The sequence below is a fragment of the Cutaneotrichosporon cavernicola genome, assembly GCF_030864355.1.
Source record: "Cutaneotrichosporon cavernicola HIS019 DNA, chromosome: 2".
NCBI classification, from domain to species: domain Eukaryota; kingdom Fungi; phylum Basidiomycota; class Tremellomycetes; order Trichosporonales; family Trichosporonaceae; genus Cutaneotrichosporon; species Cutaneotrichosporon cavernicola.
In genome coordinates, this window is record NC_083394.1 from 634,168 (window position 1) to 657,417 (window position 23,250).

The window sequence follows — 23,250 nt, forward strand, 5'->3', positions numbered from 1 at the left end:
GGGGTTGACTCACCCCCCATTCCCCCCATTTTGCTTCATTCCGTACCCGCTTCGGCCGTCTTGGTCGGCACGTCGGCACGTCGGCACCCCATCAATACGCGTGAGGACAAGTGGATTAAAAAAAAAGCGATGCAGGCTGGGACAGACTGTGTGACAAGGATGGGAAATGCTTCCGTTTGTGGCGCCACCGTCACCACCTCGTCCTCACACATACCCACCATTTCTCATGCGCGTTTGGCACAGAGCAGTATCTCAGGATGCCAAGGTTTTCGGAATCCCAATGGATCTCCATTCCTTGGTGATCCCTGAGTCGGATGGTCACCGCGCCATACCACTGAGACCAACGCTGTCAGATACCGAGCACCAAGTCGAAAGGTCTTGCCACTGCTCAGTATATTCAAGGCAGAGTAGAGGTGGAGCTCGCTCAAACCGAGTTGTGTCAGCCGCATTCCGACTGTCGGTCGCCCACCGTTTACTGTCATGCACCCGCCGAACGCGAACGTCGCAGAGGGAGTCACAACCGCTGAACTGAAGATGGCCTCGACTTATTCTGTTAAAGAGACTTCTGAAACTACCTCGGCTTTACAAACATTCTTTCGACGCCATAGGGCTCGTTACCGGTGGCACATCAGAACATGGCCGCGAACACGGCACTGCCGAGGACGGCGCCCACAGCTGGCAGGACCTCGATAGCAGCCGCTGGCGTGCTCGTTGTCGCGGCACCGCTGGCGGTCGAGTTCGCCGCTGAGCCTGTCGAGTTGCCGGCATTTCCATCACCACCCGCACCGCCATTGCTACCCGCACCACCGCCTGCCGTCGAGTTGCCCGTCGACGAGCCGGATCCAGCACCGTCAGCCTCTGCATGTCAGCTCGCCCCGCGGTTCACGTACTGCACATCTTGCCGCGCGGGCAGTTGGAGCATGTGCTTCCGGTCGGGCAGCACCCGCCGTTCGGGACACATGTGAACCCCTGACTGCAATACCCGTTTCCCTCTACCATTAGCTCCACCTCTCCTAGATATACCCAGGCAACAAGTGGCAGTCTCGGGCGCACAGAAGTTGGTGCCCGAGCACGACTGCCAGCCGGTCGGGCAGCATGTGCCGCCGCCAACACACGCCGTCGTGCCGGCGCAGTAAGAGCCGTCTGGAGTCAGTTTTGATGGGGGAGTTGTTGGGGGAGGGGGGGTTGTTGGGGGAGGGGGAGGTTTGAGGGGAGGGGGAGTTGGGGGGGGGGATGGGGAGCTTTGGGGGAGGGGGAGGGACGTACCGTTGCAGCACACCGAGTCGGGGGGGATGCAGCCGACGCCCTCGCATTGCTTCCAGTTGTTGGCACAGTTTTGGCGCTTGCCAAACGGCACACGGAGGGCGGCGGTCTGGTTTACCATCATGATGGGGAGGAGGTCGAACAAGTCAGGCTGGGGGCGCGCCGTGGCCGAGACGGCCATCGCAGCCGCGCAGAGGAGGATGCTCTTCATGTTGGCGGGAGGTGGGGATCCATCGCGGTCACATCGACTCTTATGAACAAGCAGAAGATCCCCAGGAACCAGGGATGTTGTCGCACAACTATGTAGATCATGCCCACCTCTTGCCGAAAGTGATCAGCGACCAGAGGACAATGCGTTCATAAAACTGTGCCTGGCCCCACTCTGGTGGAGGTGAGATGTGGCATCCGGTCAGCACGGAGGAGAGCGTCGAGTGCGCTGCGGGTGTGCGCAAGTGAGACTGCCGAGGTGTATCTCCGACCACAGCGGCTCACATCAGGGGGTGGACACGTGACTGTGCCGAAACGATGCCGCAATCTCCATCTCACTGACACCCATAATCGATGATGGGACTGGCGTTCAGAGGCGCTATTGCCAAGCTACCGATCGCGATACATAGATCGATCGCAGGCGGCAATGTAGCTAACAATACCTGTGAGAAATGCGAGTGCTAGCTCCACCAAGCATGACAAGATATCCATTCACAACTCAACAACTAATGCTAGCACTACAACTTGCCTGTGTTCATATCGACAACCCCTCTACTGGGTGAAAAGGGCTATGCCGTTGGGACCGAGCCCGAGTTGTCGGCGCACGACCAGGGTTTCCCCTCGGTCCCGGAATTGACCATGGCCACAATCGAGCCGTACGTCCCGCCGATTGTGAGGAAGACGCCAGACAGGAAGACGAAGACGGCCCACATGGCCCCAAGGTGAGTCTTCCACGTACGGTTGCGGTTGCCGACGTAGTTGTCCTTGAGCCACATAAGGCCCATGGGGCACACCGACACGAAGCAACCGAACAGAGCGCCGATCAGGGAGCAGAGCGTGCTGAAGATGGGAATGGCAGATGAGATGATGTAGGCGATGATGGTCACGCCACCGGTGCAGGCAAACCACGTGATCCAGTGGCGCTTGGTGTGTGTGGCGAGGTGCTTGGTACCACGCAGAGTGCGGACAAAGATGTACTTTGCCGCGACGTGGGCGTAGATGCACAGCGACATTGCGAGGCCCGGGATGGCGATGCCGTAGCTGCCGTGAGCATGTTACGGAACAGCAAGAGGTTCTTCTCGCCTCGCCACACGAGACATGATAAACTCACCAGATACGCTTGAAGAGAACACCAGCGGAGCCAGGCGCCGGAACAGCCACGTACTGGCCGCAGTAATAGTAGATCACGGAGCCCACCAACACTAGGAACGACGTGGCAATGGCCTCAGAGACGAGCATGCAGCGGGTGTAGGCGTGGGGGTTCTTCATCTCCGCCGCAAAGGAGAAGAAAGCCGGGGCGGCAGCAGTGGAAAAGACGACTGTAGAGACGCCACTGAGGGCTTCGGCGATTGTGGGCGTGTTGAACAGCTTGAGATCCTTCTCCCATGGCCCGGTCTGAGGTGCAGCGGCTGGCCGGTCCTGGAGGGGCACGACAATGACCATCATGAGGAGCGCAGCTAGGATAGACACAGCTCCGACCCACGAGAGCCACGAGACCTCCTGTAGAGTCTTGATTGACATGAGCATGAAGCCGATGATGGCTGCAACCGCCACGAACACGGCTGTGCACGTCGCGTGGAGTGTGATTGCGTTCAGAGCCGTAGAGATGGCGAGGATGGCGCTTCCCGCGATGAAGACCATGTCTAGATGTCAGCGAAGGATGAAGATGCCATTAGGACTGGAACCAAACATCCTAATTGCCAAATTAATCTCCATTTGACTCACAAAGGAGGAATGCGACGCTGAGGAACTCTTCACCAAAGCGGCCAGCAATCTTACGCCCAACATCCGTGACGCCCCAGACATCGGGGTGGCGGAGCTTTGTCTGTCCGACCTGCCAGTTGGCCCAGGTCATCATGACCTGGAGTCAATCTCTATGAGACTGGGACACTCACCTGAATGACGAGAATGACAATGACGCCGGGAACCAACCCGACCGCCATGAACACGAACGGAATGGATAAGATACCCAAGCCGATCATAGCCTTGGTCATGATGACGATCGCCCCGAGATCACTCAACTGATATCAGCGTCGACTTTGTGGAAGGCTCACACCACGGTAGTTTGGACCGTCCTCGTTGATGTCGCCAAACACCTCGTCGTGCATCTTGACGCCGTCGGCGAAGCCCTTCTCGCGGTCGTTGGAGGACACCGAGCGTACCTCCACGGTTTCGAGGTACTTGTCATCTTTGTGTTGCGAGGACATGGTGTCAAGTTGGGGATGAGATAGTAAGCTGCGGTGGTGAGCTCCCTTTTGACCAAATCAGCGACTGTCAGTGGGCCCAGAAACGCCGCGGGCCCCCAGGGCCCCACACCTCTCGGCGAGGCGGCAAGCGGTCGTTTGTGGAGTGGGCAGAGATATCAACTCAATCACCAGATTCCCACCCCCACTGTTCCGTCAGGGTTCAAGCCGGCAAACTGCGCATCCAAGTCGGCAAACTCGGCATTGTGTCGTTTGGTCCGGATACCATCGCGACTAGTGACCATTGCATCAGTCGTGGGTGGTGGGCTATGGCAGGCAAAAGCGTGTGAGGAATTTGAGGACGAACAGACAGCGGTGGAACAGGCGGAGACTCAACCACTAGCTGAAACGGTCAAGATGGGTTAACGAACCACACCAATGCCGGGGATCCACCGATTGCGGTCACGGAAGTACGGACACGCCGCATGCCTCCTCGTATCCAGGAAAGGCGTATACCGCATTACTGAAACGGACATCGGCTGATCCGCTACCAAGTTGAGCCGATGGTAAGCTTTTAGGGTCAGATAGTGGGCCCCAGGCAGAGATTGCATTTATACGATGCGGGCAAAGCCGAGACTCCCATACAGGTCAAGTGATCAGAGTTACTGCCCACTCTTGACTGGCGGCGCCACTGACGTCCGAGTCGAGGAGGGATAAGTAGCTGCTACTATCAAGGCTTAACTCCCAATGCCTTGGAAGATCTCCGACTCGCGATGTCGAAGGGGCACGTGAGTGCTGCGCCCCGAGTTCCGCAGGCAACGTTGATGCGACGATTGGCACCGAACATCCTGGGAGACATGTGTGGGCGTCGGGAAGCTGTGGCACGTATCGTTGAGGACGGTGGTGGCATTTCCATCCAGAAGCAGTGGTGCCAGTTTGGAGAAAGCTCCAGTTCAATCTCACCTAGCTCACTGTACATCGCCACGAGCTCAACCAAGCTGGTGCATTACAAGGCCACCGACAGTGGCTCATCCGCGGAATGTACCGGACTACACAATCTACAGCACACCCTGGGGAACGACCATGGACCCGCCGTCGACTGGAATGATGGCACTGGTGTCAGCGTCGGCACTGCGTCGTGTTCCTTGGGGCTGTTGAAGCCACTCACCCGGTTGTCCACGCGCCAGCCCTACTCGCGAGATAGATACACGTTCCGGCGATATCTGACGCCTGGCCTAGCCGACGGAGGGGCACGCCTTGCGCGATCTCCTCCACACTATTCTCCAGCGAAGCAGTCAGCATGTCGGTCGGGAACGCGCCGAGGGCGAGAGTATTGACGGTGATCCCTCGTGGGCCAAGATGCAGAGCGAGGTGTCGGCCCAATCTATATCAGCCAACACCGGGGGACACATACTGGTGCAGAGCGGCCTTGCTGGCACAATAAGCAAAGCTCTCATTCGCCGTCACGCTAATCCCATACATGCTCCCGATGTTGATCACCCTCCCCCCCCTTTCCAGTAATGGAGTGAGGGCCTGCACGAGGGTAAACACGCGCCGGACATTGAGCGTCATCACGTCGTCCCATGCCGTGTCGGAATGCTCTGCGAATGGCGCGTCGTATGTCCTCCCAGAGTTGTTTACTAATACATGGAGGACACCTTCTTTGGCAATCTCGCTTTTGACCCGCTGACATTCGGCAAAGTCGCTCAGGTCCGCAGGGAGGGATATGCATTGTCCGGGGCCGAGCGCGTTGAGTTCCGCAGCAGTCGCGTCGCACGTCGTGGATGTCCGAGAGGAGATGTAGACTCTCGCCCCGTTCTGGACGAAGCCGGTGGCAATCTCGGTCAGAGGGGGCGAAGAGTGGCGCTCACCATCTTGCCGATGCCGCGCGCACCGCCCGTCACAAGCACCACCTGGCATCAGCATCCGATTCCCACTGGGGCGGCGAGACTCACCGTGCCCCGAGGCAAGCCAAAGAGGCTCTGTACGTCCAATGCCGGTGGCTCGTATGCGGTCATGTGTGGTGATGTGAGTAGGAGGGTGGGTGATGTGAGTAGGAGGTGGGTTGTGTGAGTAGGAGGTGGGGTGAGATCGTGAGTACGAGTATCGCGAGATCTTGAGATCTTGAGATCTGGCTGGGCCTTAGCCTCTGCGTCGGCATCGCGGCTGAGCAACACGCCGCTCTATCGGGATTGTTCTACGGCCTTGTCGGGGTGTGGAATCCCGAGTGTCCCGCCTGCCCACCCAACATTCCACTCCTCACGAACGTACGTCATTTTCGCGATAGTGTCAGGTGACCTGTACCGGGCCGTACGGAGCGCTTGCTTCTGGCACGCTTCGGCATCTCTTATCACATGTTGGTGTCCCATTCCGCGGCCTAGGCGATGGACATTGCGAGGATGTCGTCCTGAGGTTGGGTAATTGACTTCACAGAGGGCCAGACCCCAGGGACGCCGAGGATATTAATATCTAGTGTACAGGCTGGATCCTGACTGTGTCATGCGCGGCTTACGTTCTTGTGTCGACGTGAGCAGTCAGTTCCGCGCGCAGGCAAATATGCCATTTCATACATACAAAATCCTACCTCATCTCCCCTATACTCCTACTGCGGTCGGCCCACCGTTTCTTGTCCCGTACCACCCCAGCGTGGCCGCCGACTTCCCTCTGTTCGGCGCGGGTAAGCTTCCGCACAGTCCCGCTGGCATTGACGATATGCAGTGCGCGGAGGTTATACAGGTGTGCCCACTGGGGCACGGACGCGAGTTCCGAGGCATGCACGCGCTCAAAGTTCTTCCAGAACGACACGGCCTCTTTGATTCGTGTGAGCTGTTTTAGCGAGTTCGTACAACCACGAACCATGGATCCGGGCGCGATGGACTGGGTGAATTCCTGTCGGAGGACGGCGCGGTTGACGGGCCGGTCCCAGTTGAAGTTGCGGAGAAAGGTGAGGTATGCGTGCAGGATTTCCATGTCGATGGGGAGGTGGCCGGAACGCATGCCTTTGCGTTTTGGTTGGAGGCGAGTGAGGGGGGTTTTGCGCATGTTCCAGAAGTCGGGGAAGCGGGTGGAGAGCTGCGATCTGTATAGGTAGAACAGGTCGGAGGGGGCGCGGACGTAGACGCTCAGGTCTTTCTGTCGTCAGAGTGTGTCTTTGGAACAGAAGGATAGGAAAGCATAACCCACGATATCGGGGGGCGCCGTGTCCATAAAGTCGCGGAAGACGGCGGTGCGGTGGGAGAAACCACTCAGGTCTCGGCCCTCGAGATAGTCGCAGAAAGCATTGAGCACGGGAAGTTGGCGGGGCTCGATGCCCTTGCCCCGTGCGCAAGTGGAGGAGAATGCGCGGGTTGTGGTGGGGTGTGGTCGGTGTGCTATGGGAGGGTGTGGTCGGTGTGCTATGGTCGGGTGTGCTGTGGTGGGGTGTGGTCGGTGTGCTATGGCCGGGTGTGCTATGGCCGGGCGCGCAATGCGCAGCGCCGCGAGTATCCTGCAGTCAGCCCACGTAGCACCCGCTGACGTTGCCACCGGGAACGTACCTCATGGCGCGCGATGATGTTGACTGATCAAGTGTCATGTTGCGGTGGAGGTGGAGGCTGCAAAGTCCAAAGTCTCGATCACGTGACCCCACAATCCCGTGTTCGACTCGCACTCCGATCCGTCGCAGCATTTTGCATCTGGCACTGGCCGGCCCTGGTTTCAAACTCAACCCTATAGCCTAAGCCTGCGTTTCAAGGAACATGACCGGTTTACTACGGATTCCCAGTGTTCGTGACAGGTACCCCGGCCCTGGGCACAGCTGCAGCATCTTGGAACTGGGCGTTGATTGTTGTTGTGTTGACTGTAGTTCGCGTTGAGTGTGATGGTTGGTGTGTTGACTGTGGTTCGTGTTGAGTGTGGATGGTTGGCGCGTGTTGATGGTTGGCGCGTGATCAGGCTGGCGCGTGTTGATCGTGTCCTGGCGCAAACTACATCTCCCTCCCCATCACCGCTACAAACCCTCATGCATGTCGTGATACAATCAATCAAATAGTAGTAGTGTATGTAATATAACCAGTGTCCTGTCTGACTAGTACGCCACGCCAACATCGGTGGCTGGGGCGGGGAGGATGTGGCGCGGGAGTTGGGGCGGCATGCTCCATCGGTTATTCGTTGCTGCCGCGATACGCTCCTGTCCCCGCGCGGCCGCCATGGCGGCCGCGAACCGGCGCTCCATCTCAGCGGGATCAACGGAATCCGGCTCGACGGGCGACCCAGCAATACCCCCGAACGTGGCGCTAACCTCGGGATCCAGCGAACATGTTCGGGAACACAGGCTGTCCTGCCCAGAGCTCGCAGTTTGGCTGTCTACGAGATCGGGGACGCCAGAGGACCGCAAGCTCACGCTTTGATCTGGGGAGTCGGACGGCAGCGTTTCCTCGACGACGTAGTCCGACTCTGGGCCGATATGGACAATGTCAGGATCGATAATGACTGTTTCGCCTTTGCGGTGGGCGGCGGGGATCTCGGGCATTTGGGCCAGTTCGGCGGCCGCCTCGTCTCGCAAGACGGTGCGCACGTATCCGGACCACGTCGAGGTCGCCGAGATGCGGCGGAACGCTTTATCATCCGTCGGCGCGAGGAGACCGCCGCGTCGCGCCGAACGCTTGTTCCGCATTCGCTGTAACTCGATATCCCGGTCTTCTTGCCACTGTCTCAATTCGCGTGTAAGCCTGCCAATCTCCTCCCGCGCCTCCTCCTGCGCCAACGTCGGCGCAGATGGAATGGCCTTGCTCTTCAACGGCGGGGGGTGGCTGACATGGATGTGCTGCAGTACTTCGTACGCTTCCATGTGATCTGTTGTCAGTTTGGGAGTAGAGAGTAGCGGTTTTTCAATCCAACTCACTGGCCATGGTCGTCATGCGGTGCGCAAAGTCGCACTTGTATCCTGGACTCAAGATGAATTCGCCACCAAGCTGTGTCCAGTGCCCTGGGTACGCCATTGGCATGTGGAGGAAAGCGTTCTTGAACCCGGCGACCGCCTGTTTCATGAGCGGCCGGTGGTTGTAGCCGCCACGCTCAGCGTCCTTCCAGGGGTACTTGAATGGCAGCACGCTCGCCTTCTTGATCAACCCGAGGAGATTGAACAGTTTTCGCGGACCGTCGGTGAAGAACGGGAAGGGGCATTGGAATAACGAGCGGTATGGTTTGAGGAGCTTCCAATGTCCCGAGCCGATGACGTATACCTTGACGTTGTTCGCGGCCAGCAGCTTGGTGTCGAGTGTGCTGATGCTCTCGAGAGTATAGTCCTGACACGGCCCACACCAGAAGTGACGAAGGAAGAGGAGCATGACGCGAGGCGGTGGGCCACTTTTTGGCGTATCCTCCCATTTGGGGAACAGGTCCGAGAATGGGATGAGTTTGCCGTCCTCGTTGCGGATCGTGCATGTCCCGGCCTCCCACATTCGACGCTGCGAAGGTGGACGCCACACGTCGAACACCTCGTCAATCTCCGGTTCAGGTGGGTTCAAAAGCGTCTTGCGCAGGTACTTGTCGTTGCAGACATTGTACACGGACTGCGGGTCCGGGTCCATATAGTACTCGTCAGCTTCGACAGGCACGGGGAGCGAAGGCAGTTTCTTGGCCTCGTTCTTGCGCTCCTCCTCGTTGCGCTTGCGCAGGAGATTAGTGAGTGACTTTTTACGAAGCGGTACATCCTTGATCGGTCCTGCCGCGGCAGCCTCGTGAAACGATTCGACTGAATGCCGGGCCATCGGCTGGGTGAGGACAGCCGAACGTAATCCCACAAGGCTGCCCATGTTCGAGTCGTCGGACCCGCCGCGCAGGTGTGTTGGAGTCTTGGCCCGGTCTTCGACGCTGGTGAGAGACGAGTGTGACCGTCCCGCCGATGGGTTGGTGAAAAACTCCTCGCGCAGCTTGCGAGCGCGGTCTTCTGTCGCGTCATCGTCTGGCGCATCACATCCGAACGAGGTACGTCCGAAAGGCGAAGCATCGCCGCGCATCCCGTTGTCTGACCCATCCGAGCCGTCCGAGTCGTAGTCGGCCATTGCAGACGACGTCGAAGCAAGCGAGAATTGAGAGTCGATGACCCGGTCGTTGCCAGGTCGTGGTGATCCCTTTGACGTGTGGTGGAAAGATGGGGCGCGGTTCGTGGGGAAGGTACTGGTGGAGTGGGGATCCGAAGAATGCTCAAATGTGTCTGTCGAATCGCCGAAGCGGTGTTGGCTCGGGAGAGGAGGGGTCGGAAGCGGCATGTCTTCGTCCCAAGCTGCGAGCGATTCGCGCGTCTGCCCTGTCATTCCACCTACTCGCGCCGTCAACCTGGTGTGGTCCAAGCTCGAGTTGGCCATGTGCGTCGGGATCACGTCGCCGGCGGGCCGCGATACCTCTGGGTTTACCGCACGCGCGTCATCAAGGAGAGTCGTCGTACTCGCGAGGTAACTGTACTTGTCCGACTGTGCTGCTGATCCCCACACTGGTGCGAGGACGGGCAACCACTGCTTGCCGTGACGTTTCTCTGGCGACCTGTCTGAGAATGTCGACAGTTCCATGTCCTGGGAGGTTGGGTTGGTAGGCGAGGTTGGGAAGAACCCAACACTCTCGCCAGTTTCCGTCGATACCAGCGACATGCGGCTGTTGGGGTCGTCGCAAACTTGGCGCACTTTCACTCCACGGGCGGTAGGTGCGCGCGTCGCTGTGAGTACCTCGGCGTTTGTTACTTGTAGAGAGGTTGCATGTTCTGTGGCATCGGTTGCGATTGAGGATTGGGATGGGCATGCCACCAGTGTCGAATTGAGCGATGTCATGGAGCCAGTACGGTGGTCGATCTCTTTGGGCGGTGGGAGAGGAAACTTGACGCACACTTCTGGGAGTTCACGGAGGTTGAGGGACCGTGAACTCGCAATGGTGACTGTGCTGTCTCGGACATTTGCAGTTGCAGTGCCAGAGGTGCTACCAGAGTCGCGCCACCCCGAGGCCGTTGTGCCAGACAATCGGGCCATGGTGCTAGGAGAGAATCCTTTGGCACTTGAGATGTGAAGGAGATTAAAAGTGGGAGTTGTAGGAGTGTGGTGTGACGTCGAGTAAGTGGGTGAGGAAAGAGGCGTGACAACCTTGTCGACCATGGCGGCGTCGACGCCTGGGAGGAAGGAAGGAGTTAGAAAAGTGTTCGAGTTGCGGGGGGAGGAAGTACCGTATTCTGGTGCGAGTCTTGTAATGTGTAGAGGAAGGAGTTTGGGCACTAGTTGTGGCGTGCAGGCCATGCTGCTGCTGCTGCCATCTGGCGTGCCGTTCTCGAACGAGGTCATGGTGTGGTGGTGGTGGAACGACAAACTGCTCAGCTGAGTTTGTGAGTTCGGAATCTGACGAGGTCATCTGTGGTGGAGAGGTAGTGCAGTAGCAGAGGAGAGGGCAACGACGAGGTTGAGGGTGAGGGTGAGGGTGTGGGTTGTAGGCACGCGGCCTGGCGGGCGGGCGTGCGGGTGGGTGGGTGTGCACAATGGAGTGGGGGGGGGAGGGTGCTACAAGGCACAGTGCCGGAAGCGGAAGCGCTCACGGGACGAGCTTGCTTGATTCAAGCTCAGGAAGGGCGTCCCGGGCGGCGTTACCCCGGGTCGGGTCGTACGGCTCATGCAAGCATGCAAGCAATGACTTTGAGCACAATCTCAGAGGATGCATGTAGGAAAAGACGTGCCTCGGCGTAGACGATGGCTGATGGTCGAAGATATGGAATCGGGAGAATCGCAAGATGGCGACGGTGACAAGCTTTGCGGCCAAAAGCGATGATATCAGGCCATGCCGAAATAGATCAGATCAGGTGGGTGGCGTCGGTTTCTGGGTGGTTGGGCGTTTGCGATAACCCGTCTCCCGGTGGCGCCAGGTGGTTAGCCCTGTAGCCAGTAGCCAGTAGCCAGTAGCCTGTAGCCTGTAGGGGTGGGTTTCCGTCATGCCATGAGCGCGGACGCCGGACGGGTGCTGAGAGCGATTCAGTGGTGGAAACGCGGGTGCGCGGAGGAGGAGCCGGAGGAGCAAGCAGAGTTGGTCTAGAATATGGATAGACGCAAGCTTTTGAGACAGGTCCGCCTCGGGTCTGTTGCTTCAGGGTGGATCAAGCTACAACCAGTCAAAGTATCAGATTGAATGAGACCTCTCAGTGTGCCTAATGTTTCCGCTGTCCATTACCCTTCAACTTGCCGTTTCATCTCTCGTCATCGTCATCCATTGTCACTGTATCCACAACCCACTTTTGTCTTTTGACCCTGTCCTTTTCTCTGCCCTCCACCATGCCCATCAACAAGGATGACGGCTGACGTTGGGCGGAGAATAACATCAGATCAGTCAATCAGGGATTCTTTGCTATGCCGGCATATCTGCCCCGGTCGCTGGCAACGCGGCGACCTCGCGACGGGAGCGTTACGGTTGCCTAAACGCTGCCTACACGTTGGCTGCAGAGGTCCAGAGGTCCATGGTCCAGAGGCCGGTCACACCGTGACTGACGCCTTGTTGATCTCGACTGTCAAGCCGTTTCATGTGCATTCCAGCCCAAGAACGTAAGATTGCGCATCACTCACGATTCCGAATCAACGGCCTCTGCTTCAACCATGAGGTCATGGCTTGCGGTTGATGTAAGAGTATGCCGTATGTACTATGTCCGGGAGTGCTGGCGTTCCTTGTCTTCAGTGCTGGCGTTCCTTGTCTTCCACAGCGCACCGGCATGCGGGATGTTTCCGACGCCGGCTCGACCTCCCTCGCGGTGTTTGGAGAACCTGGAGATCCAAGCCCCGCAATCTACCTGGATGTTTAATGTGTTGACGTGGCATGCGGGGTGTCGTGGTGTCGTGCGCTGCACGCACGTCCTACGCGATGTGGAGGATGTCCAACTTTTGTTGACTCCTGTAGCCATGTTGACTCCTGTGGCCATGTAGGCCCATTTGACCTGTAGGCCCATTTGACTTTCGTGACCACGAATCGGCTCGTTTGTTTGGTGACAAGGACAAGGGGATTGTAGCGTTTGGTTATCTGCAATGTATCAACGCGAGATAGGAACAAGCATGAGGGGATGTTTGTCAGGTATTCTGCGTTGCAGAGGAGCCAGAGCCAAGGTGTTTAGGCTGCAACTGAAAGGGCCGAGTCTGTCTGGAATTCGATACTGGAATGCACCAAGATCTCGATGCTGACAAGGTTAGGTTGCAGTGGACGTTTCAGATCGGCAGCTGGGCCATACTTGTGTACTGAAACGAGACGCTGTGACAGGAGACCAGTTCGGCTTCGTCAGTGTAACACCTGGCGTTGAGACTGATGGGAGGGTGGGCCACAGACCTTGCTGAGACTGATGGAGTGTGGGCCACAGGCGTTGCTGAGACTGATGGAGCGGAGCCACAATCTGGGTCAGACGAGCTTGGTGATGCCGATGCATGGATGTACAGTTACAAGCCGCAGAGGCGGGCAATGGATGGATGATGGACATGCCATGTGTCGTGTCGATGACGTGAGTGATCACTGGGGTGCGGAGGGAGGCGCAGATGTTGTGGATGTACCCACGGCTGGCGTAGCTGCTGCAGCACTTGGCTGAGCGGCGGCGGAGACGGCTGTTGCAGCGGGTGCGGACGTCGTAGCTCCTTGGCTTGGCGCACTCGACCCAGCACTAGCGGGCAACTTGGCCTGGACGTTGAGCAGGCGGGCGAGGGTCTGCAGCTGCGGCTGAGTGCACGAGCCGAGGTCGCTGGTGTCAGCTCGGGTCTTTATCGGCTTACATTGAGAGGGTGACGTTCTTCTTGTCGTCCGAGGTACGGATGATCGTCGCGGGCGCCTTGATGTTCTGGGGATTGGGTAGGATGAGGAGGGCGGCAGCTACGAAGGCTGGGATGAGGCTCATTGCGACAGTGATCTGCACGGGGGACGTCGTCTTCTTCGCGGCCGCGGCGGCCGCAGTGGCATGACTTGTAGCTGGCTGACGAGTACCGCCGCGTCCAGATCCGCGCGGGCGGCCTCGGGGACGGCCTCGGACTGGCGCCATGGGTGTGGTGCTCGCGGTTGGAGTTGGAGTTGGAGTCGCGGCCGGCGCCACAGGGGTGGGCCCAACGGCTACAGGTGTGACGGATGGAGCTGTACTTGATACTGCGGTGTGGGCTGGGACAGTAGGCACAGCAGGAACGGGCGCAGTAGCTGGAAGAGGAGGACGAGCCGCCGCCTGTGCGGCCTGCTGCCTGGCCTGAGCCTGAGCCTGGGCGAGGAACTGGTTGCGGCGTTGGCGCTCTAGTTCTTCCATCCGCGCCCGCTCCTTGGCCGCCGCGGCTTCACGTACACGACGCTCCTCGGCGAGCTGCAGTTCATGCTTGCCCTTGGCGACCTTGAGGGACGCCTGGACGACCGCGAGCTCGTCGCGCACCTCGGCAGTACTCTCGCGCAACATGTAGATGAGTGAGGGAAGGTCCGATGGATGCTGCTGTTAGCTTTAGTGCGCACCCCGTCTCACTGTGCCTTCCCGCCGGCGGACCTTTGCGAAGCGACGCCGAATGTCGACGAGGTTGGCGACCTGTTCACTGGCTGATGCCAAATCTAGGATTAGTTGGGGAAGCAACGAAACACACCTTCCTTATCTCGCTGTTGCGAGGGGACGAGCTCGTCCTCTGGTACCTGCCAGATATGCCATGGGAGGAGGCGGTTGACCGCGTCTTCAAAGCCCGTGAAGCGCGTCTGATCAGCGAACAGTGTGTCCTGTTGGTCGAGAGCGACGGCGAGGTCGATCCTGGCGTCAGACGAGGTGGATAAGAACACTCACGCAGCGGCGCGCGCTTCCACCTCGGCCACCTCGGCGGCAGTGTACCCCGCAGCATGCAGCTTGCGCTTGCGCCGCAAGTTTGGTCCGATGTCTAAAACGTCAAAGTCGGGTTCATCAGGCTCGATGTTGGGCTTTGGCTTGGGGTTGGCATCTTTGAATGGGGATAGGGGGTTGGGCGTGGGTGGAGCGGAAGGCGCAGGTGTTGACGGAGCAGAGACGGGCAAGGGGAGTGGTGTAGGAGGCAAAGGAGAGGGTGAGATGCCTGCCGAAGCATCGCCATCCATGTTATTGTGGTTTCCCGGGTTCCGAGGGTCGTGGGTCGTGGCTTTCTCGCTGGCGTAAGGAATCAACTCGAGCGCAAACAAGTCTCATCGTTGCCACTCGGATTAATTCGGGGAAATAAACGCCAGATATTCACGGGCGCAAGTGTCCGCGACAGCACGAGCACGAGCGTGCATGGATCAAGATCAGGATCAGTAGCGAGCGACGACACAGCGATAGCGCCGAGAGCCGTGATGGCATCGAGCAGACAAAGCTACAGGTTGATATGGACACGAGGACGATAAAAGCGCGAGATCCTACTTTGCCCATGACCATTAGATCGTTTGGTCCCGCTAATTCAACTTGCGATTAGAAATTGATTGGCCCAAGGTTTGTACCGAGGCCGGTGGAGGTTTCAGAACATGGAAAGCAAAAGTCTCGAGTCTCGAGCTCAACACAAAGACCATCCAGCAAACCATGTTCGCCGTCCTCCGCGCCTCGTCCTCCCGCGGCGTCCGCGCATTCTCCAGCACCGCCCAGGCCGCTGCCAAGCTGCCTCTCCGCGCACACTGTATGTGTCGACCGCTGCAATTCAATTAGTTGAATCCAGCAGCTGCATACCCCCCCCCCCCCCCACATCAGCTGACAGCAGCTGAGACGCCCAAGCCCGCCGACCTCCTCACCAAGATCGGGCGGAACGCGGAGAAGAAGCTCGGCGAGAAGGTGCCGGACTGGAAGTCGCTCACCGAGCTGTACTTTAAGGGGACGAAGCCGATGAGCGACGCGGGCATGACGCCGCGTGAGAGGAGGTGGGTCTGGTCTGACCAGGACCGCGCTGATGGCAGGTATGTGATGTGGGCGCTGGAGCGGTACTCGCACGGCGACGCGCCATCGACGTTCATCCGCCCTCCAACGCCGGCCAAGAAGTTCCGCGGGTGAGTGAGATTCGGCTGTGTTGTGTAACGACAATAACGACGAATACTATAGAATGCAAGCTGACGCCGACCTCGTCCCTCTCCATTATGTCTCCTCTACTCTCTCACCTATCCCTCGCAACTCACAGATGGGGTCCCCGCGTCCAGAACGGCAAGCGCGTCCAGTAGATAGATGACATGTCATGGCATATTCATTTCCAGCATGAGCACGAGCACGAGCATGAGCACGAGCCGACCACGCGAAATCCCCATGGCGCGTCTACGGATTGCGACGTAACAAGCAACAAGTAATGAATAACCAATCGGACCCACTGACTGTTGCATGCCAAGGGGACCAAGCGGACGTGGGTAGAATCTCAACACGCACTTGAGCATGTCGGCGATTGGATTGTTCCGAGGTCGGAAGGGTCTGGCGATCCGTGCAGTGGCGCACGCCACATCCAGATCACGTTTGTTCTACCACTCTCCATCCTAACTATCCTGCAGAATCATGATTGAGCACTGCACGACGCGATGCAGCCTACCCGAAGAGGCGTTTTGGCTGGCTGTCTGGCTGGCGACAGTGCGAGCACACTTCGGACAAAGAACTCCAGTAGACTCCCTGGCGCCACCGCCACCAGCACGGGGGCATGCGGCAGATCTTACAGTACAAGCTAGCATTGATGGTTTGTATGCACTACACCTGCGTTGGAGTAGTGGTTGCGCTGGCGTTTATCAAGGCCTCGTTCGCCCGGCCTTGATGTTGCTCACTTTCCCTCTTCAGACTACAGCAACATGACCGCACCCATTAGGATAGGCCGCGAAGTTTCGCGCGTCGACGCAAACGAGAAACACAACTCGGACGTTTACCCCGAGCTCGTATGTTGATTTCTGATCGAGCTGACGGAAGAAAGAGCTGTTGATGCGTAACCAGCGTTGGGCAAAGCACACAAATGCGAGGGACCCATCCTTCTTCCCCCGCCATTATCCCGGCCAACGCCCAGAAGTCCTCTGGATCGGATGTAAGTTGCAAGTTTCCAGCTCAGCTCCCGCTCCTGCTGACCCCAGGTTCCGACGCGCGTGTCCCCGAGACGATGATTATGGGTTCGCAGCCGGGCGACATCTTCGTCCACCGAGGCATTGCAAACCTGTACACCCCCAACGACGACAGCTTGAACGCCGTCCTCATGATTGCCCTCATCAACTTCAAGGTCAAGCACATCATTGTTGGGGTGAGTTCCTAACTTCCTAACCTCAAGACACCGTGCACAGAGGATGGAATGCATTCCGCATCCAGATCTCGGTCAAGTGACCCTTCGGTTTGAGATCTCATGGGGATTCCGCTCTCTTCCAGTTCCATGCCAAGTGCCAACACGTCCTCTTCCAGCTTCCAACAAACGAGTCAATGCTGACTCCAGGGCCACTCCAACTGCGTCGGATGCCAGACGGCACTGCGCGCTTCCCTCCTCCCACCCGTTCCCGAAACACAAGCGATCCAACGCTACCTCAAGCCGTTAACCCAGCTTGCGCGCCTCATGGCAACCGAGGAGGGCCCGCCCTCCCTCGACCTGCTTGTTGAAGAGAATGTCGCGCAGCAGGTCACCAACCTCCTCGCGTCGCAGGTTGTGCAGGACGACTGGAAGCGGCGTGGACAGTTTGGCGTCACCGTCCACGGGTGGGTGTACCAGCTTGAGAATGGGATTGTGCGCGACCTCGGCGTCAGCCAGGGCCCGCCGACCGCCAAGCCGGGCGGTAGGCGGATGGGCGTTCGGTTCTTCTAGGCCATAGGTGGGCGCTGGCGTCCGGATCGAGAGATCGAGTCGAGGTTGTGAGATAGCATAGATCATGTAACTAGTTTCCGACCTGGAGTGTCAGATGCTTTTTCAGACAAGTCTGGTTGAGTCTCGAGCTGGGCAACTTGCCACCTCGCCGCCTCGCCACCTCGCCACCATCGCCAGCGCCAACTGCTCATCGCCATACTCCATCGCATCCATCCATAACCTACAAGAACACAAAGCCCTCAGAGTCATTTTGTCGCTCCCAGCAACGCGGCAATAAACAGCAAGGTGTCACCCCCGCCTGAAACCACGCGCTAGCGCTGAAGAAATTCAACCATCACGGGGTGTGTTCTGCCCTCTCTCTCTCTCTCCTCTATCTCTCCCCTCTCTCTCTCCTCTCTCTCCTCCCTCTCTCCTCCTCTCCGATCCGCTCCAATACCTTCCGACCAGCGATGGGAAGAAAAAGTAGCGGGCCAAGCACCCCCTAAGCCCCATCCCGTGACCTCCCTCCCCTCTCGGGGGTGTGAGGCAACCGCATTCCTATAGCAATGAGCGATCCCACACCGTCCCCAGACTGCTCCGCAGGCTCCTATCTTCGCCGTACGGGTCTGGGTTAGATGTTTCCGCGCCCCTCTGCCCTCTTTCTCTCAGCGAGAAGAGAACGGCTAGAGAGTAGGCTGCGCCCATTATGGGCGTGCGCTTTCCGACGATACGCGGGGCGGGTTTGCTCCGGGGACTTTTCCCGCAGATGAAGGTGGCAAAGCCGTTCGTGTGCTGCGATGGCGGTTTGGGGTGCTTGGCAAAGAAGAAGAAGTTTGGATCAGAGCTTCAAGGTATTAAGAGAGGCGGGATCAATTGGGTTGGATGTCACGTGATGAGGTGGAGGTCCGGGTGGAGGTCGAGGTGGAGGTCATTCATCCAACACAAGCAGGTCATGTGCGGACTAGACCTCGCCATCAATTCAAGAGCCGCCGTTAACGCCGCATCTCCTCACACAACTACCGAGGCTGTTCTCGCTGCTACAGCTCACCACTTCTCGGCGATACCTAAACCCCCGCTCAATCCCGCCCACAGTAGTGTACCCTCCATATCGTCGCAGCTCCTAGTCAGTGTCGATCCAGTTAGAGGTACTGGATCGGCCACGACATAAACAAACCAAACAAATGAGTCGTGCAAAATATACCTCCAGGTTCATCCATGGGCCCCCAAAAGACGTGTTGTACCATTACACCGTTGTATCAACAAAATCGCTGAGCGAGATGTACAGTAGCATCGCAAACACAATATTTTTGGATCCTTACTTCACGACCCCCGTCAATTATCACGGCTGTCGCGTTCGACAAGCGCAGAAGTAGCAATCGCTGAATGACAAGAAGCTTCGGCCAAAGCTTAAGCATTACGATACATGACACCTACCATGTAGAGATAACACAACCGGCAGACTCGTCGAGGAGCCTGATGCAATACTGCGAGAGGCGAATTTCGGCACCACAGACAGGACGACGCCTCAGTTCACGCTCGCCCGAAGGCGGCGCTCGCACAGACATCCTCGCTGCCCCGTTGGCATGCCGCACACCCCACCCCGGCTAATTGCGCTTGCAGTTGCAGAGATGGGTGTTACGGTTGCTCTTCACATGCTCAACAGCTGCAGTGAACGCAAGTCTCTCAGCCACAGGGCGCGTCTGACCCTCGGCAACTCCTACGACCCGGTCGTGGATCTTGACTGCTCGTCAGACTACACGCGCCTCGCGCCTCTACGCACCTGTGATGATGCACTTAACGACCTTCTGGTTGTCGTCATAGACATTCTCCAGTTCTTTTACCAAGCCGTAACAGTTGCGCTTGCCCAGCATCTCTTGCAGGGTCGTGTGCGGGTGCGTGCCGCTGTCCGTGGGCGGGATCGCGTACTGGCGCATGAACGGAGCCACGTAGGTGTCGTACACCTTCATTGCCGGACGCGGGTCAAAGTCCGAGTCGTCGAGGATGGCACCAAACAGAGCCTCAAGATGGTCCGCCATGTTCTAGGATCAGCCCAGGATCGCAGCTGCACCTACCTTTTTGGTCGGTACACTATTCCAGTAAGCGGAGCGCTGTCCCACGGCGTCCAGCACATTCACCTTCGCCTGGGCTGCACGCAAGCCAGCCGCCACCTTGGCCGCCTGCCTGGCAGTGACAGAGCTGTCGTCCGTGAGCAAGTCGACGAGGCCCGACGAAACAAGGAAAGCTGCGAGAGAGCCCTAAGATGAGCTCAGCAGCCTGCACGACATACATTTGAAACCCGTGACTGCTTGGCGTTCGTCAAAGCTGCGTTCGATGCCAACGGGTAATCGTTCCAGAGATGGAGCATCGACACTGCCGTCAGACGAGCAAGGTGTATCACTTACTCAAGCCAACAAGCGAGTCGCCAATGTGCTCGTATCGTTCAAAGTGTACGCGCTCCTTCGTCGCGCTCTACTTGGTCAGCTCCATAATCCATGAACTCACAAGAGCGATGCGCCCCTTGGCTGGCTCCTTGAATGCGTAGCCCAGGACCGTGAGTGGTTTGCAAGGCATCTCACTCAGAAACTTGTCAGGAAGCCGCAAGCCGCGCAGGTCGGCCCACTTGAGCTGGGGAGCTGGAATCTTCAAATCGCGCATGGTTGCGAGGACGAGCTCCAGCCCGTCCCGGTTCGACAAGAACTGCAAAACGTCGTCCTGGGCCGAGAGCAGCGTGGCTCCGACGAGAGCCTCTGTGACGTCGGCCATCACCTTGAATCAGTATCGATCGCGCAACAAACTCACCTTCTTGCCTAGGTCCTGGTGCTTCGCCGACGTCGGCATGGGGTTCGTACCAGGTGCACTCCATCCGAGAGGCAACCATTCTGCGGGGGAACGGTACACGCCACGGATGTAGTAGTCAATATTTGCCTTCTCCGCGCATGCCGTGAGAGTCGTGTTCTGTTGGATAATGTTGCCCGCGGCCACCAGGGCACCTTCGCCAGGGAGGTTGCCGTCCTGGCTTGGCTCGGCCATGTGGACGTAAAGCAAGGAATCGACAACCAGCCTCAGCACATTGTCGCCTAACAACTCAAGGCGCTGGTAGTCCTGCAAACTTGCGACTGGTCTAGCTTGCGAAGTCGTGATGGCTTCGCGTGCAAAGCAAGACTTGATGCGGCCGCCGAATAGGGTCTCGGACATCTCCATGCCCAGCAACTGCGTGTCGAGCATGGGGATCAAGGTGGGGAGAAGCGACGCGGTGCGGAACGTGCCGGCGCTAATAGAGTGGACCTTCAAAAGTTCCGGGAGCACGAGTTCTCTGCGGACAGACTCGACTTCGAGGTTTGAGATGATGCCCGTCACGATGTTCTCGATCTCCACCTCGACATCCAGCAGCGGCTGGGTGGGGTCCGTCACGACAGCATTTGGCGCGTAGCCATACAACTTGCGCTCACCCTTGCTCAGGGTGTCATAGCGGATGTTGCCATGGCGGATGGATGAGGGCCGCAAGTCGTCGCGCACTCCAAGTACCACCCAGCGCAAGCGACTCGCCTTACCACAGATTACGCGGCCTTGGCACTGCGCCTTCAACTCCCCATATTCGCGATAGCGCAGCGGCTGGAGCGGACTTTCCCAACTATCCACAACCTCGCCCCACGAGACGTCATCGCGAGTGAGAGGCCTGCCAGGGTTGACGATCGCCGCCCACTTGAGAGGAAGGATCACGTAGCGAGCGTACGAGGCGTGGAACTCGATGGTGCGATGACAGACGCCCTTGAATAGCACCGTTGAGTACGCAATCGCACGCTCGAGGTCCTTGGGCCGAATCTTCAGGGGGAAGGATGGAGACAGCTGGGCAAATGAGTGCACCTTGTTGCCCGAAACGTCAAAGCTGCCTCCATCGAACGGGAGGGGGCGGGAAGTGACAAGCAGAAGGGGGCGGCACTCGGCAGACTTGTCCGGGAAGCCCTCAATCTCAATCTTGATGACGCTGCCAAATAAATTGGCCGCGTTCGACGCGTCGAGGCACGGTGTGTTTGCCCACCACTTGGGTCCAGTGAGGTAGTGCCGTATCTTCTGTACGGTATCGGTGACGGCCGTGGCCTTGGTCTCCTTGCGCTTGCGGTGGCCGGGGTGCATGGGATGCAACGAAAAGTCGGTACCAATCTCCCCGTAGCGCATGAGCTGGAGCACGGCGTCCATCGATGCGGCGGCCTTGGCAAGCTTCTTGGACTTTTGGCGATCCCCTTGTGCGGTGCGGACGGGGGAGTTGAATGGGAGCGTAATGGTTGCGCTGAACCCCTGCCGCTCAAACTTGCCATCATGCTCCTTGACATCCCATTCCAATCCGTGAATTGCGAGGTTGTTGCGCAAGGAGCCAGCGTACTCGGACAGGATGCCAGTCGCATTTTCCATCGTGAGGGAAGGCGGGGTTTCGATGTCATGCGGCTCACGGAAAACGAGCTGGTCTCCAGGCTTGGCGCCGGCGGACTCTTTCGCCTTGCCCTTGCTCTTCTTCCCAGTGAGGCCATTGGATGGATCGTTGTCGGACGAGCGCTTGCGTTTGGCTTGTGAACTGGAGGGCCCAGGGGCTGGTAGAGGGTCGGTCATGGAGTAAGGTGGGGGGTCTGGGGTTTCACTAGCCGTCGCGGCCGTGGGTGCGGATGCGACTGAGCGCGTCTGAGACCGGTTTACGTGCACAAATTGGTTGGATTCCATGACAATGCGGGGAGATGAGAAGGTGGTAGTCATATCGAATCTAGTGCGGAATTGAGGAACCAGGCGTGATTGTGTTCAACCGAGGTTTACCCGCGACAAGAGTAAAAATGCTTCCGTCCACCCGTGGGCCTCGCTGATCTGATCCGCCACAACTGACACTGACACGACAGCAGCGACAATGCATACAGGGATCACGACGACGAGAGGCTAGCATACTAACATAACAGTAAACAGAATGAAGCGTCTATTAAAAGCTATGCCAATCAGAGGGGAAGATTGTGGAAGAAATCGCCTGGGTGCCGCGAAAGGAAATCTTGAGGTGTATTTAGAAGGCGAAGAGGGCAGCTCCGAGCAGAGCGAAGCCAATAGCTCCGTCATTGTAGCAGGGAATGTGGCCGGCGGCAGTGGCGGCGGTAGGGCCGACCGAGAAGCTGGAGCCCCAGGCGGGAACCTTGCTGTCACTGATTCCCGGAAAGGGGGAGGCGAATGGCCAAGACGCGGTGGCAAATGGAGCCATGGCACTGGCGGCGAGGGGAGGGACAGAGGTTGCGGTGGGGGACCTGGTGGTCTTCTTGTTGGGGTAGCTGGGGTAGCTGGTGGTCTTCCCGGTGGCAAAACTGGCCCACGTCATATCGCCCATGGTGATACTGTGATTAGAACGGTAGAGAGAAAAACACACCTAGTGTCATAGGGGGTAGGGTCCACGGTGACGACAATGGTGGACGGGTCGTTAACCGCCGTGGGGTCAACGACCACGGGGATGTGATTGGGGTGCGGGACGTTAACCACCGGGCCCGGGACGATGACGTCGTCGATGGCCTGCGTGCGGTGAGTGCCTCCAATGATGACGGCCCCAGGGCCCATGCCGCTTCCATCTGCCGCGAGAAAGAAGTCGACTGAGGGGGCCCCAGCCGACGAGGTGCTGTCGGCGTGGGCGTAGACGACGGGGACTGGAGTTGGCGCTGGGGAAAAGAATCGGCGGGGGGATGTAGGTGGAGGGTAGGGAGACTCACAGAGACTTGCAGCGAGGAGAGCGGTACGCATTCTGATGATGGGTTTGGTTAGGGTTTGAGGGCAAGATAAGGGAATGAAGAGTGGAAGTACATGTAGAGGAGGTTGACAGCTTAATGGGTGGACGTGGGATGGGAGAGAATAAACACCCTCTGCCAATT

General features: G+C 58.3%; 9 protein-coding genes across 9 annotated transcripts; 2 read left to right on the forward strand and 7 right to left on the reverse strand.

The window, feature by feature from the left end:
- Positions 1-2,039: 2,039 nt before the first annotated feature.
- On the reverse strand, positions 2,040-3,677 carry CcaverHIS019_0202550 (uncharacterized protein; the record flags this gene model as incomplete). The annotated part of the gene is made up of 5 exons (XM_060597247.1): positions 2,040-2,511; positions 2,582-3,113; positions 3,196-3,331; positions 3,366-3,491; positions 3,525-3,677. The coding sequence occupies 5 exons, from the start codon at positions 3,675-3,677 to the stop codon at positions 2,040-2,042; spliced, it is 1,419 nt and encodes a 472-aa protein (XP_060454159.1).
- Positions 3,678-4,711: 1,034 nt separating this feature from the next.
- CcaverHIS019_0202560 (uncharacterized protein) lies at positions 4,712-5,671 on the reverse strand (the record flags this gene model as incomplete). Its single annotated transcript, XM_060597248.1, has 5 exons — positions 4,712-4,766; positions 4,822-5,037; positions 5,068-5,492; positions 5,525-5,566; positions 5,609-5,671. The coding sequence occupies 5 exons, from the start codon at positions 5,669-5,671 to the stop codon at positions 4,712-4,714; spliced, it is 801 nt and encodes a 266-aa protein (XP_060454160.1).
- A 451-nt stretch (positions 5,672-6,122) lies between these two features.
- On the reverse strand, positions 6,123-7,194 carry CcaverHIS019_0202570 (uncharacterized protein; the record flags this gene model as incomplete). The annotated part of the gene is made up of 5 exons (XM_060597249.1): positions 6,123-6,141; positions 6,274-6,479; positions 6,510-6,785; positions 6,837-7,140; positions 7,190-7,194. 5 exons carry the CDS (start codon positions 7,192-7,194, stop codon positions 6,123-6,125), a joined length of 810 nt encoding a protein of 269 aa, XP_060454161.1.
- Positions 7,195-7,719: 525 nt separating this feature from the next.
- CcaverHIS019_0202580 (uncharacterized protein) lies at positions 7,720-10,651 on the reverse strand (the record flags this gene model as incomplete). The annotated part of the gene is made up of 3 exons (XM_060597250.1): positions 7,720-8,486; positions 8,536-10,283; positions 10,512-10,651. The coding sequence occupies 3 exons, from the start codon at positions 10,649-10,651 to the stop codon at positions 7,720-7,722; spliced, it is 2,655 nt and encodes an 884-aa protein (XP_060454162.1).
- A 2,494-nt stretch (positions 10,652-13,145) lies between these two features.
- On the reverse strand, positions 13,146-14,714 carry CcaverHIS019_0202590 (uncharacterized protein; the record flags this gene model as incomplete). The annotated part of the gene is made up of 5 exons (XM_060597251.1): positions 13,146-13,371; positions 13,403-14,091; positions 14,125-14,207; positions 14,240-14,397; positions 14,431-14,714. The coding sequence occupies 5 exons, from the start codon at positions 14,712-14,714 to the stop codon at positions 13,146-13,148; spliced, it is 1,440 nt and encodes a 479-aa protein (XP_060454163.1).
- A 454-nt stretch (positions 14,715-15,168) lies between these two features.
- CcaverHIS019_0202600 (uncharacterized protein) lies at positions 15,169-15,794 on the forward strand (the record flags this gene model as incomplete). The annotated part of the gene is made up of 4 exons (XM_060597252.1): positions 15,169-15,262; positions 15,344-15,500; positions 15,537-15,626; positions 15,755-15,794. 4 exons carry the CDS (start codon positions 15,169-15,171, stop codon positions 15,792-15,794), a joined length of 381 nt encoding a protein of 126 aa, XP_060454164.1.
- A 606-nt stretch (positions 15,795-16,400) lies between these two features.
- NCE103 (uncharacterized protein) lies at positions 16,401-17,386 on the forward strand (the record flags this gene model as incomplete). The annotated part of the gene is made up of 4 exons (XM_060597253.1): positions 16,401-16,484; positions 16,516-16,627; positions 16,674-16,837; positions 17,024-17,386. The coding sequence occupies 4 exons, from the start codon at positions 16,401-16,403 to the stop codon at positions 17,384-17,386; spliced, it is 723 nt and encodes a 240-aa protein (XP_060454165.1).
- A 1,583-nt stretch (positions 17,387-18,969) lies between these two features.
- CcaverHIS019_0202620 (uncharacterized protein) lies at positions 18,970-21,970 on the reverse strand (the record flags this gene model as incomplete). The annotated part of the gene is made up of 7 exons (XM_060597254.1): positions 18,970-19,106; positions 19,146-19,404; positions 19,438-19,620; positions 19,653-19,735; positions 19,768-19,834; positions 19,868-20,131; positions 20,165-21,970. The coding sequence occupies 7 exons, from the start codon at positions 21,968-21,970 to the stop codon at positions 18,970-18,972; spliced, it is 2,799 nt and encodes a 932-aa protein (XP_060454166.1).
- Positions 21,971-22,403: 433 nt separating this feature from the next.
- Positions 22,404-23,122, reverse strand: CcaverHIS019_0202630 (uncharacterized protein; the record flags this gene model as incomplete). The annotated part of the gene is made up of 3 exons (XM_060597255.1): positions 22,404-22,725; positions 22,758-23,028; positions 23,092-23,122. The coding sequence occupies 3 exons, from the start codon at positions 23,120-23,122 to the stop codon at positions 22,404-22,406; spliced, it is 624 nt and encodes a 207-aa protein (XP_060454167.1).
- Positions 23,123-23,250: the final 128 nt, after the last annotated feature.